Below are 13,764 nucleotides of genomic sequence, written 5' to 3'. Positions count from 1 at the left end.
TGTAATGACATGGAAATCATTTCGATAGACAGTACTTTGGATTTGTACTCAAGTTATCGTCATTCAATTATAAGTTTTGTGTTAATAGTGGGTAGAGACGGGTATGAGTAATTATTATTCTAATACCATTACATGTACCAGGCATGTGCACCTAACACTGTATGATGGGACGGTGAGGGGTGCAAATGACGTCACAGTAAAACAGAGGTACCATCGGCAAAACTTATTACATCCTTACATGTTTTATGCCCCCCCCCCCTTAATCCCACGTCTCCATTACTGAAGGTACAACAAAACAAAAGTGTAACAAATATTTATTATACTGGTATAACATTTATTAACAACTTGTACAACAGATTAAATAGTAAAGCAGTAACAAAAGTTTTGGAAACTGAATAATGATAACAATATATAACAGTATAGTTTGGTCCTTAAAATTAATCAAATAAAATTCAACATTCCCTTACAAAACCTGTATCAACTCACAATGCTCGGTAATGACTCTAATTCATTTGTTAAAATTGTTCCTTTTCATAATTCCTTTTTATCAAAATTTGAAACAGGATGAAAAATCAAAGCATGTATGGTTTCAGCTGGTCCAAGTGAAAATTAAACATTTCTTCGGGAAATAAATATTTTTTCCTTTGATTCCTTGCCTTCTAAATATATTATTTGAATTTTCATGAGTGACCATGACACATTTTATATTGAAACAGATATCATTGAGCCAAAAAAAGGGTTTTATTAATGTTTTAAAATGAATATTTCTTTAGGTGAAGGTTAAGGTCAAACCCAAAATGTTTGATAAGCAAAGAATATTAAACTTAATTAAAAAATGTGAATGAGCCATATCATTTTTCTTGGGGGAAATAGAGCTATATAGTCATTTTTTTTTTCATGGGAAAGATGGTTACAGAGAAATAGCACTATACAACACCGGTCTTCTGGGGGTGGAGGAAACTCTGCACAGGTAAAAAACTGGTCACTACTCTCGCATTCCCCTCAAGATCCGCGGATAAATATAGTTAACTTAAAACTTGTGGTATAGATACATGTAGACCTAACAGGATATTCAATCCTGTTTTGTTGGACCCCCCCTCCCCAAATTGTGTTATTTTCAAACAGAAAACAGGAATCAAAGAACTGAAACTCTGCATCAACAACAGTTTCAAATCAGGTAACAACTTTCATTCCCAACACAAAACGCATCCTTACACCCACAATGCCGTGAGCATTTCTGAACAAATCTACAGTAAATGACATACCAAACAAATTCACTCTTAAAAGAGTACAAAATAAAGTGAATCACATTGTATATTAGCACTTATACAAATGGATAAACGATCATTCTAATTGATACATCAAAGAGTTTTGTAACAAAAGATGAACAACAATTTTGCAATAGAGAGCTCCCACTAACAGCACCGTAAAATCAATGATCGTTTTAAACTTTTGCTTTACATTTTTATTTGATTTCATTCATTCATTCACATTAATAAACAAAAAAACCGAGGGCAGTAAACATCCTTAAAGCACTGTAAATATTTGGAAAAATTAATTACAGGAAGCAATATAAATAAATAGCACTAAATGTTGGGACAAAATGTGGGTAATAAATAAATGTATTCACATCAAGAACATCCTGTCACAAAACATGAACCAGGCCTGTTCAACTTTTGGAAATTAACTGACATCCATATGATCTTGGTATTGTCTGATTTATGATTTATGGATAAATAAAGATTATCTCTCTTAATATGTCTCCAATTCACTGTATTATCACAACATTTTGAAAAAATTTACAGAATTACATCTAAATTGTGTATTTCAAAGTGCGACAGATGCAAAAACGAGTTAATTTTGTTCCCTTTACACCAAGAAGATAAATGATGTACTTGTAAGAAATGTGGGATAGTTTGAAATGTTTGTTGTTTTCTATACTAAGTGTCACTTTATAACACTTCCTCTGTGAATACTTGACAATTGAGGGACTGAACATGTATTACTTCCTGTGAATTGACTGTTTAAAAATAAATTCAATTCTAGGCTTCCTTATTACCTTCGCTGATAAACACCAAATAAATAAATAGCATTTAATAAAACTGACACATTTATATCTACACCTTACAAAAAAAAAAAAATTGAAATGCAATGAACGTTCCTTTGACAGTGACCAGCACTATAGGGAAATAAAACATACTAATTCTATATTATTCTTTACAATACGCCAGCAATCACATCCTCATCAAACACTCTACCATTCTTTACCAGGTAGTTAGAAAAAAAAGTGTTGTTGTTGAAAAATGACTCATGTGAACAACCCTTAACACAATAACAACCAATTTACAAAATAGAAAAAAATATTGATGAATGCTGAGCACCAGTTTATCTGAACGTTGACTTCAAGGTATCTGGCAGGGGTGGGTGGTAGTTTTAATGGTGGGGGAATCAAAGCTTTAAACTATATATACCATAAAGAGATACCGTAATATGTCGTAAATTTGAATAGCAATGAAATCATTTTACAAAGATCATATCTCAATAAGCTAAATTTCATAAATTTGTTTAAAAAACTATATGCATTAGTATACATAAATTTTCAAGTTATAAAATCAAAGTTTAGTTTTCTCATCATCCAGATTGATAACCACGGCTCCCTCTGTCCAGAAAGGGAAATCCCAAGTTGCATCATCAGGGGGTTCTTCTGACTCGGCGTTGGGTGATTCCTGTTGTTCTACCTGACCGGCAGGTAGACAACAAGCACCATCAGTCTCATCCACATGTTCACTGTCATTTGACTGTTCAGGAACATCAGATCCATGGATCTGATCTGGATTGAGTGAAGTCAGATTTTCATTAGTACTAGTATTACATGAGCTCTGCTCCATTTCATCTGGATTTGAAAGAGAAAGATTTTTATTATCGAGGTCAGGTTTTGCTGAGCACTGTTCTAGTCTGTTAGATGCGCAGATCTGATCTGAATTAGTTGGAGTCATTTCATCTCTTTCACCCGATTCATGTAAACATCCCTCTACTTCATTAGCTTCACTTATTTCCTCAGGATCGGACTTCGATGAAGAGTTTATATTCTGGATACATATGGAATCTAAACAACTTGTTGTATCCTGAACTGGAGTAGAAACATCTGAATCATCAGCTAAAGTCATACTGGATTCGGAAATCTCCCTTACTTTACAAAACTGACAAATGCTGTCCTCTATACACTCACAGACAGGTGCCACTAATGTTCCTCGCCTCTCTCTCACTTCAACAAACGGTTTCTCTCGCTCAATCACAGTATTTTTCCTCTCTAAGTGGGGAACCTCATCGTACGAATATCCCGAGTCTCCATCCGAATCATCTGCAAAACTCACGTCAGCGAACATTTCACCATCATCGGTACAGTCACTCTGATCATCACAGAAGCTCTTCGATGTCGGGGAGGATGAATTGGAGGTGTTGAGGTGAAGAGTGACGGTGTTTGGAAGGTTATAAATGGTGCTGCTGTTGAGCGTTAGGATGCTGATTCTGTCCAGACTTGAATCGCTAGACCTATTGCTGTAAATACTCTGTCTGGAGTGATCAAATCTCTCTAGGCCCCGCATAGTGCAAAGTCCTGGAAAATGAAAACCATGCAAAATACTAAGTTCTACAGAACTAAGCTTTTATAAAACTCTTGATGAATCATTTTATGCTTCTAAAATTTCTTATATATTGAGGTGTCTATACCATAAAACTTCTGAATTTAACTGATTACTGGGTTACTTTACATCTAAATAATACATGTAAAACAAAACAGCATACCATCTAAGAGTTCTCTCTCCTTCATCTCTACATTCCTGAGCTCTTTAATCTTCTCACTGAGCAGTTTCTGTCAAACAAAAAGCACAGGGTTGTAATAACAAGAATTGAAAGACATAATGTGTGTTTTAGCTCTTTATTTATCGATAACAGTATTGTAATCATAATGTCTAATTTAATCGCTCTTCATTTAATAGTAATCAATCAAGACACAGCACTTTGGCTGCTTACCTTTAATTTGATCAGTCTGTCATGAAGTTCAACCTTTTTACAACAGTCCACAAATAGCACAACCATTCTACAGAAAGAGAAAGTGAATACAAGTTATAACTTGAGTTATTTACTGTGGTTTCATCAGTATTCATTGAATATCAATTTTTGTGGATTTCATAGTTGATTTGATTCACAAAATTAAAAGTTCATTGCAGTGCAAATTATAACAACATATACCATTCTGTATTACAAAATCCACGGAAATTGATGGTCACGAATATTGATGAAATCACAGTAATAATTTGATCTAAAAATCATGGTCTTGATATTATGCTTTAAGAACGACAATCTACGTTCAAAACACCCCTAACCCTGGCTTATAAATGTTCTAATGCCTGAGAGGGGTCATTGTATGTACTGCTTTAATTGATCTGTAGGTCATGGCCTATTGACACATAATGTATTTTCTCACCAAATTACTGAACAGTGTAATCTGTAGTACACGGAGGATTGTCTAAAGTAACAATCATTGAGAGAGAAGATATACATGAACATTATAAGTCAGATAAAACACTATAGCTATCAAAATCAATGGAATGATAGACTTAGGGACTTATACCATGGTTGTAATGAGTGGGGAAATGGACTGCATTGTAAATTGTTTTTTTATGTATTGTGTTGTTTTTTTTTAAAATTCTGTGTTGAATACTACCAGAAAAATTAATTTTCCTTGAAATTAATTAGACAAGGAACACACTATAGTATATGGAAAGTATTTCTTCCTTCAGTTTTGTTATTGATAAAGACCCACAAGAAAAATACAGAGAGGATAAAAGATAAAAGGCAGGAAATAAAATAAATGTATGATATTTTAATATCATAAATCACCAAATTATCAGTAATACGTGATGAATGTGGTCAATTACCTTGCCTCTTCTTTACAGGACTGGATAACGGACACCAACTCCTGATGGGTGGCAAATTCAACACTCTTCCCATTCACTGACAGAATTATGTCCCCTGGAAAAAAACAACAATAGAAATGCAGATGCAAAGGATGGAGACTTGATCTCTCAGAGAGAGAGAGAGAGAGAGAGAGAGAGAATGAATGAATGAATGAGGGAGAGAGAGAATGAATGAATGAATGAGGGAGAGAAAGGGAGAGAGAAAGAAAGTGTGAGCAAGATAACTGTGCAATTACAAAAGTACCAGTATTCTCATTGTTCCATTCAGGTAATTAAAAATTCTGAGTCCTTAGGAATTAAATTCCTTTTTAATTAAATTGTGATTGCAACACAGCTATTAATAAAATTTAATATATGATGGAGTAATTTCTTTTGTGATCTACATTTCAAAAGGATCAAAATTTAATTACCTCTTCTCATGCCTGCAATGCTTGCTGGTCCATTTAAATCAACATAATCTACGTATGTATAAACCTCTATTTCTCCGGTTTTCTTGTTTTTAAATCCATATGTCTGCAAAATGGAACATTTATTATTAAATCTTATGTTGCTGTTTTGCAATATCCATAAACCAAACTTGCTGCAATGCAGATCTGGTAACTGTTTAACAACAAATGTTCCGGTGAAAGTGAGCTAAGGTACACACGATTATAACCTATAGAACAGCTGTTACAGCAGGCAATGGAGAGCTATGCTCATCTGATTTGAAAATTAAAGTTATCTTTATGAACATGTTTATATAAGTTGTTTTGGGTAATGATATGCAGAATTTAAATATTATTACTTTTAAGGACTATACTTCAATTCAGTGTAGCATGTGTAATGTACTTATAGCATGTAAACTGCTATTTTCACAATGATCAAACCAATCTTAGAATGCAGTCAAAGATGATTTCTAGAAATTGATAGGTATACCATTTAATTTGGGGCTCACCATATTTTTAACAATTTCACAGTTTTAAACTACATATGTATAATTTTTAAATATGTTCATATTCACCACTACAATAAGTGAAAATTAAAAACCCTTAAAAAATTTATTATTATTATACAAATTGTATGATACTTTCTTTCAACATTTCATGAAGTAACAAAATAACACTACTCTAAATAACAATAAAATAACAAATATGAGGTCTGAGTATATGACACCCAATCATTGGTTATAACCCCTAAAAATCTAACATTTCTAGTAAGAGGGACTGCAGTTTATATAGTTTACTGTGTTGTTTTAAAATCAGGTTTTTACACCTCCCATTTTGGAGTTTTGATCTTGGTGGTGCAATTGTAAATTTTTTGGAAAATTGTCAGAAAATTAGCAGTATCGCTAACAAAAGACTTCTCTTACAGGTAAGTTGTTAACATTTTGGCAGGATACAGACTGCTTGCACACTATCTTAGAACACTGTCTTTTCTCAAGCATTATAATGTGATGTTCAACACGTATCTGCACTGTTTCCCTTGATGTTCATATCCGAGTTAACAAGTCTTAATTGTCGTTAATTGCCTTTTTATGTTTGCAAGATGTCATTCTGTGCATAAAGAGATGAAACCCAAACTTCATTCAAAAGATACAATGAATTGTAAGTGTGACCTTACTGAAAGTTAAACAAGCCTTTTTTTCAACATTTGCTTTCAATATAAATCTACAAGTTAACCATTACATCAATCACATTGTTTGAATGGTGAAAGCTGCATCTATTTCTGCTCTCAATGAAGTTTATTGTCAGTGCAGCTTCCTACCATGCACAATGTCTACATCATAATTATGACAATTATATATTTAACAACACAGACCAGATGCTTTGTTTTTGTTCCTTGTGTGTAAATGCATGAGCACATAATGTACACAAAAATAATGCAGCAAGTGATGCATTGAACTATATAAAGATCTGTCATCTTAAACCCTTCTAGAAAAAAAACTCCATAAAACAAAGAAATTCAAGTCTAATTAATCTTTCTTTACATGCTTACAATATACCAATTGGTATATTCTTTGTTGCAATATTATAGCAGAAATACATCTACACAAATATAATTTATCTCAAATGCTTCCCCCTTGTTAATTATAATTCTTCTCTTTCTGAGCCTTTTCTACATAATACTATATACTGTACAACTAAGCCTAACCTGAATGGTGAATCCCCAGGATTCATTTTTCTTCATCAGGCGGATGGTTCGTCTTTTTCGATAATCCAGAGGGTCCGAAGGAATGTTTCGATCTGCCTCCAAATGGTCCAACTCCGGCCCAATAGAGGACACAGGTTTAAGCATTTGCAGCGCCTTCTGAAAACGTTATGCAATCTTAAATTATCATTAATATATACATGTATATTGAATACACCTTCTTTTTATTATCCTATAGAATAATCTAAATACTGCACTCTACACCAGAAAAAAAGTCCTTTTCACAACAACAGATTTATAACAGTGTTCTTAAACATTACCAACGAAAGGTAAATTAATAAAAACACTTCAGTTGTATTCTTTGCAATGTACATCCACTGGCTGGTACCCAGAGATACCAAGTGTGTACATCTCTTAAATCAGATGTCTTACCTTGCTATCCAAACATAATTCACCCATGTTACAACACTTGCAGGTAGGTATATATATATATATATATATGTGTTTAAATTTTATCAAAACTTAAACACTGCAAACAATCGGAGCAACTGATAAATTTACAGTACAGTTTGGTATATTGACAAAGTATCTCGGGCCAGGAACTTGTTGTTAATGACTTACACGACAAGGAAAGATTTGGTTTCAGTTTGAGCCACTGAGTACCCTTGACACTATTTGAAGTACTTCTGTTGCAAGCAGACTGGGCCTACCCTAAGGGGACCAGTAACTGTCTTGACACTTTATCAACTGGAAATGGGATTACCGTAAGTGGACTTTAAGCCGAGAATGAGGCAAGAAGTGGCTGCCTTAATGGAGATACACAAGTCAATATTTAGTCTGTAATTGCTGTTTGTGGCTGAAGTGGTCATTGTTTAATTATTCATCTACGTCATGGAACTGTTCAAGGCAGTCAGAGCAAAAACAGCTGATGCTTGGAGCCTAGTACTTGAAGACACCATCTTAACTCTGCAGTTGTAGCAGTTATGAAAACCCTTATGCATGTACAAAACTAGAACATGTATACATGGACATCTGATGTATGTGTGCTTCTGCAGCAATTTACCAATGAACTTATTCATTCCAAACTCTTTCATTTGACAAAGCTCAAATTAATTTTTGTAGGTTAGAATGCTAGTTACATGTATGCTAGTGCTCATTCATTATTGGCCAATGCTTTACAATTAATTTAGGATTAAGAAGACATTTAGAGACAGTTAAAGAGATTTTGGCAGAAGAAATGTATCCTGTCAGCAAGCTTTGATGTCACATTGAAAGGAATTGGAAACCTAGCTCAGTTGTCATGACTGGTCAGACAAGCAATATTGACACATTAGAACATGCATACACACTGCTACAGGAAAGATTTAATCTCCTCTTGACAAAACAAAGATAATAAGTCTTATATGCATGCATATATACTAAAGACTATGGTCATGTAACTCACTATGGTTTAGAAAAAGACCCCTTCTGCCTTAAGTTGAAGTCAATCAAGTTCAAATTTCTATAGGACATACATTTTAACAACAGTGATATTTACATCTCAGACGTATGTCAAAAAACTTGTGCCTTCAAGCTAAAAAATGTCAACATCTTCGAGTTAGACAGCTTAATCTGATATCTGATTATGAAAAAGGGGCTTATTTTCAAAATGTGTCGCTATTTTTAAGAATAGGCTTATTTCTAAGTAAAAATAGAAAAAAGAAGATATATTTGTACAATCCCAGCATGTTATATGGTACGTAACAGCTGGAACATTAGGATGACACTGCCAGAGACGGTTTAGCTATTCATTGTTTTCAGTATGTTCTTATCAAATTTAAAATAGAAATAGAGAAATTAAAATATTTTTCTTTTGTATCCAATGTGGACTTCTACTTATAAAATACTTTTTTCTTCTTCTTGAAATAAGGTTACCTAGTGAGAGTGTTTTGTCAAAGCAGCTACAAGTACTTAACAATACAAATAACAGATTATTTTCTATAGATTAAAAATAAGGTTTCATTCTATTTCCGCCTCCTCTCGCACAATGATTAAAAAAAAAAAAACCGCAACTCTCAACAAGTTTTCACTGAATAAAAAATCAGCTTCTCTGAGCCAATGTTTTCAACACTGCTTACTGGTCTTCTATGTTATGCCTTTTTTACATGTATACAACAGACATTATTACATGTATCAAATAATGTGAAGAAATTTTTACAGTACAATATAAATATCTGTGTATTAACACTAGTACTTTGAAAAAAAATATACATCAAAGGGAAGGGTAATAAAAATGATGCATGTTTATGGGCTGTTGCAAATTCAAATCTTTTTTGTCTTGTGTACGTTCCGAGAAATCTTGAGATTAAAATATCATACATTACACATACCCATCTGCTGAGAGCTGGCATTGTGAAGGTGCAATGTCATGGTACATAAAGAAATGACATTGACAGAACAAGTACAATATAGCTTATCCTCTCTTTAATCTCCCATAAAGCTATTCTACGTGTAAAATTTAAAAATATGGGTCACTTCATAGTGTAACCATATGAAACACCTTCTGCTTCCCCTCCTCACCCCTACATAGAGTGACAAAATAAAATTTGTCAAAACACTATTTAGAAGCATCTTTGCTAGCAATTAATAGCTTTCTCTGAGGAGGTGAGAGAAAAGCAGGTCATCAGCCTTAAAAGTGCATAGACGGCAAAGATTCATAGCAATAGATAGAGAGGGAAAGCACAACACCCTTTTTAATATAAATTTCTAAAGAGTGTAATTGCTTACTCAAATAATTTTGCATAAAGCCCGATCAGGAAAAACACATAGCTCTGATTATTTTCCATGGATATCATGGCTAATTAATATAACGGAAATAAAATTGACATAAACAAATATTAATTGATTATCCGCCATAAGAGTGCGTACAAGTTTTCTGGAAATGTCAGAAACATAAAACCCGTCTCCAGTAGACCGATTGACTCTAATTATATACCACGTTCATCAGAAAACGCTCGTCATTTACAAAGAAATTGACGATACTTGTGGTTTGTCCTTGCTGCGTTATGCATCAACAGGTCAGCCATTACACCGATTATCTCTCTAATTTGTCAGAAAGGGCTATGAGCATTTGACGAGAAAACGACAACAATACTTTTGCATAATAACGCCTATGAATTTGTAAATCATATTGACTCACCATATTATATAGAAAGATATAGAAAAAACAATAGAAAAGGAAATAAACGCAGTAAATCGTGTGATCTTAATTATGGACATAATGATGAATATTTGGTCGATTTGATAAATCACATACAAATATATTACGTGTCATTCTCTCTTTGCAAACAATATCATTGATTTCATATCATAAAATATAATACTGATGTTTAATTGCCTCTAAATAAGGACAAAATCATAATTCTTCTTATGCTCTTTTATTTAAGAGTAAAAATGCAAAAGATTCTATTCTATATTCTACATGTATATAGATGAAAAATATCAATAATCTACTTGGAAGCATCACATCATTTAAAGGTACATTTTTAAATGCCCTATATCATGATACCAGATTTAAAGCTTCTTTAAGATCTTTAAAAATCCCAATTTACCTCCCTTGAAATGTGTACATAGTATCTCTTATCACGCTTATTGACTGTTGATAGTGTAATTTTTGTACTTTAAAAATTTAAATCTTATTATCAAGGCCCAAGATAAATTGTATGTTACTTTATCAATAGCATTTGCAATTATAATGATTACTTTTAACTTTGATTCCATTTTTGGGGAAGGGGGGGGGGGGGGTATTGGTGTCTTTTGCAATAATATACAGGGTTATCATTGGTTGTTTAAACTTTGTCTCAGACTGTCCACATACCTTCCCTACAGTTCTGGATCAAACCACCCACTGTCTGACCCTCTCAGTTCCTAGCACTATTTCCATATGTAAACAGTCAAATTCATTTTGGCTCCGCATATCATTAATATATTAGTATGTTACTAAATCATTGTAGTCCCTTAAGTCAGTGAACAGATTATGCGGTTATCTCTGCAAGTCCTAAACTGGTACAGTATGGTATTAAGTGTCAGTCTCAGCTTTTGGTCATTCATAATACATATACCAGGTATAAACCAGCTAGTTGCAATTACCGAGTTCAAACATCTTATTCCAGGGGCATATATACTAGGTCAGCTCCATTTAAATGTCTGTATCTATATATACCTGTTTATATATGTTAGTCTGACAGAAATCAGTACCTTGAGTGACTACTGGGATAAGTGACCTTGAGTGACCTGTGGATTGATTGGAGAGTGTATATTGATTAAGGGCCTGGCAGGGGTTCCAAGTGTGCCGATACTGGAGGCATGCCAAAACCGAAACACTTTCCATGTATCATGCTGATATATTTGATTTTATAATTATCAAATTTAAATGCTGAGGTTTGCTGACAGTGCGCTACAAAACCATTTACCATCTTCATTCAAATAAATCTACTCCTTGGCTTATATTATTTAGCCTACTGAATATCTGTTTACCAATAAAGGAAGTTTTAATTTGAAAGGGGAAAAAAGTACACAATTCAGATTAGATAATACAAGTATAATATAAACCTAGAGTAAATATCATGTCATAGACTTCAATATCAATGTTTGAAGTAACACACATTTACACAGTCTGAGCTCTCTATATAAATAGAAGGGTCATTCTTCTACGAAGTAAAAAAGAAATGTTACCAGTTGTCAAACACAAAAATATACTTAAAATTGGCATGCTTTCACAAAAAGCATTGTAAACACTTATCTCTCTAACTCTCTCCTTGATCGTATTAAACAAAAAGTTAACCATTGAAGCATTAGAAGTTAACACCACAGTTCAAAGCCATCATTTTGCTTGTTCCCCCCAAGAAAGTAAAAAAAATTACCATTTATCGACAGGAAGATATAATCTACTGGCTTACAGCATTTAATCATAAGACTATTTAAAATCAGGAACCTATACTTACAGGATGTAAACTATACTGAAAGAACACGATTAACATTTTAAAAGCTTTTATATGTCTCCTGGTCTTTGTATCCTAAAGAAAATCAAATTGACTCTAATACTACTGCATATGTATGTATAGAACTGGTTTTGATTTCTAAATCCTTGGCTAATTGATATTATAATAGAATTTCAGTGAATACTAAAGATTCTCTTTTATTCTTAATATTACACTTGAATATGCCTTTTCTTGAACCCAGTTTCTCTCTCTCTCTCTCTCTCTCTCTCAGATCTATAAACATATATTTCATTTGATTTCTCATTTTAATGAATCCAGGTCTTACCCCCACCTCTCTCTCTATGTCTTGCTCTGTCTCTCTATCCTCTGTCTTTCTGTCTCTTTCTCTCCCTCTCTCTCTCTTGATTTCAGACCTATAAACGTTTATTGCATTTGATTTCTCATTTCCTTGAATGTAGGTCCTACCCTGTATAGAATGTTCTATCGTTAATAAAAATTACAGATGTCCTATGGACCCGGTTGAGCATAGCCTGGTCACTGTAAGATTATTGTTTCTAGTCCTACCCCTCCTCTCTCTGTGTGGTTCTGTCTGTCTGTCTGTCTCTCTCTCTCTCTCTCTCTCTCTCTCTTTCTCCTTACATCAGATAATATAATATAAATGAATAAGATCATATAATGACAAATATACAAATAGTACATGTACCTGACAGAGATAAACCTCAGAAAATTAATTATTCATGAACCCCACAGCAGGGGAAGAACCGAATTGACTAAAAGACTGACAACCATTCAACTGACAACCATGCAGAGTAACTATACTAGTATATAGTAGATAAAAGCTTAAATTGTGTAAGCTGAGTCAAGTTATACTTTAAATTTCAATTATTTGTTTCTTGCAAATTATTTAGTATTCAGGACTGTGAAATGTTTTAATCATTACTTTGATTTAAGAATGCACAATTAACAAATAAAAATTTCTATTCAGGACTATGTCTGCATTCATCTACCATATGAATATATTTATTATCCAGAATGTAAGAATGATTTTTGTTTTTTATCTTAAAATTCGAGCAATAACCTCTCCAGATGTGTACATTTTGTACACTACTGTAAAATCCCTGTACCGTACAGTGTCAAGGTAAAGGATTTGTGTATTACTCTCGATACACAAACATAAAGCATAGACCTTCTTATATATATATGTGATATACGCCCCCTTGCCAGTGGGTATCAGATGACAGCGGTATACTATTGTTGTAAATAAGTGAAACTGAGCAAGAGTTTCGTTTTAAATTTAAAAAGCATTCAAAATATTTTAAATAAACTATTTTTTGGGGAAAAAAAACACTTTAAAATTGCATTAAGATATTAAATGGAAAAAATTACTTTAAACAATGTAAAAATATTTTTCTCGATAAAAAATAAAAACCTAACGTTACCTTTTTCTTCACAGCTGGTTGTATTTCCAAAGTTTTCAAATCCATTGCATTTTCATTTCGAAATCATATGTGCTATACCTTTCATGTCTACACTGTGTCAACTCCTCGTAATGACCGATTGTGATCAGAGCGCGCCGGCGTGTAAAGGTGTCAACATTTCTGACCTTTGACCTAATGTTTAATCGCTTAAGTGCTTGCAAATAACAAATTTCTGAGTTGAAATATGCCTCATCAAGCATA

General features: G+C 33.3%; 1 protein-coding gene across 2 annotated transcripts; it reads right to left on the bottom strand.

The window, feature by feature from the left end:
• Positions 1 to 313: 313 nt before the first annotated feature.
• On the bottom strand, positions 314 to 13,697 carry LOC105333160 (uncharacterized). Of its 2 annotated transcripts, none has more exons than XM_011435999.4 (7): positions 13,525 to 13,697; positions 7,110 to 7,265; positions 5,390 to 5,492; positions 4,941 to 5,034; positions 4,033 to 4,099; positions 3,805 to 3,871; positions 314 to 3,616 (listed from the first exon to the last, which is right to left on the bottom strand). In XM_011435999.4, exons 1-7 carry the CDS (start codon positions 13,567 to 13,569, stop codon positions 2,613 to 2,615), a joined length of 1,536 nt encoding a protein of 511 aa, XP_011434301.3. In that variant the 5' UTR covers positions 13,570 to 13,697; the 3' UTR covers positions 314 to 2,612. The 2 variants fall into 2 exon arrangements, with proteins under 2 accessions (XP_011434301.3, XP_011434302.3); XM_011436000.4 differs by lacking the exon at positions 13,525 to 13,697 and adding an exon at positions 7,539 to 8,060.
• Between the last annotated feature and the right edge of the window lie 67 nt (positions 13,698 to 13,764).

Source organism: Magallana gigas, chromosome 2 (assembly GCF_963853765.1).
Source record: "Magallana gigas chromosome 2, xbMagGiga1.1, whole genome shotgun sequence".
Classification (NCBI taxonomy): Eukaryota; Metazoa; Mollusca; class Bivalvia; order Ostreida; family Ostreidae; genus Magallana; species Magallana gigas.
This window is presented reverse-complemented; position numbering and strand designations above follow the sequence as displayed.

Coding starts and splice junctions, on each gene's coding strand:
- LOC105333160 (XM_011435999.4), bottom strand. CDS start 13,569: ATGGATTTGAAAACTTTGGAAATACAACCAGCTGTGAAGAAAAAG. Junction 7,266..13,524: donor AACCAGCTGTGAAGAAAAAG/GTAACGTTAGGT, acceptor TAACGTTTTCAG/AAGGCGCTGCAAATGCTTAA. Junction 5,493..7,109: donor CCTGGGGATTCACCATTCAG/GTTAGGCTTAGT, acceptor TCCATTTTGCAG/ACATATGGATTTAAAAACAA.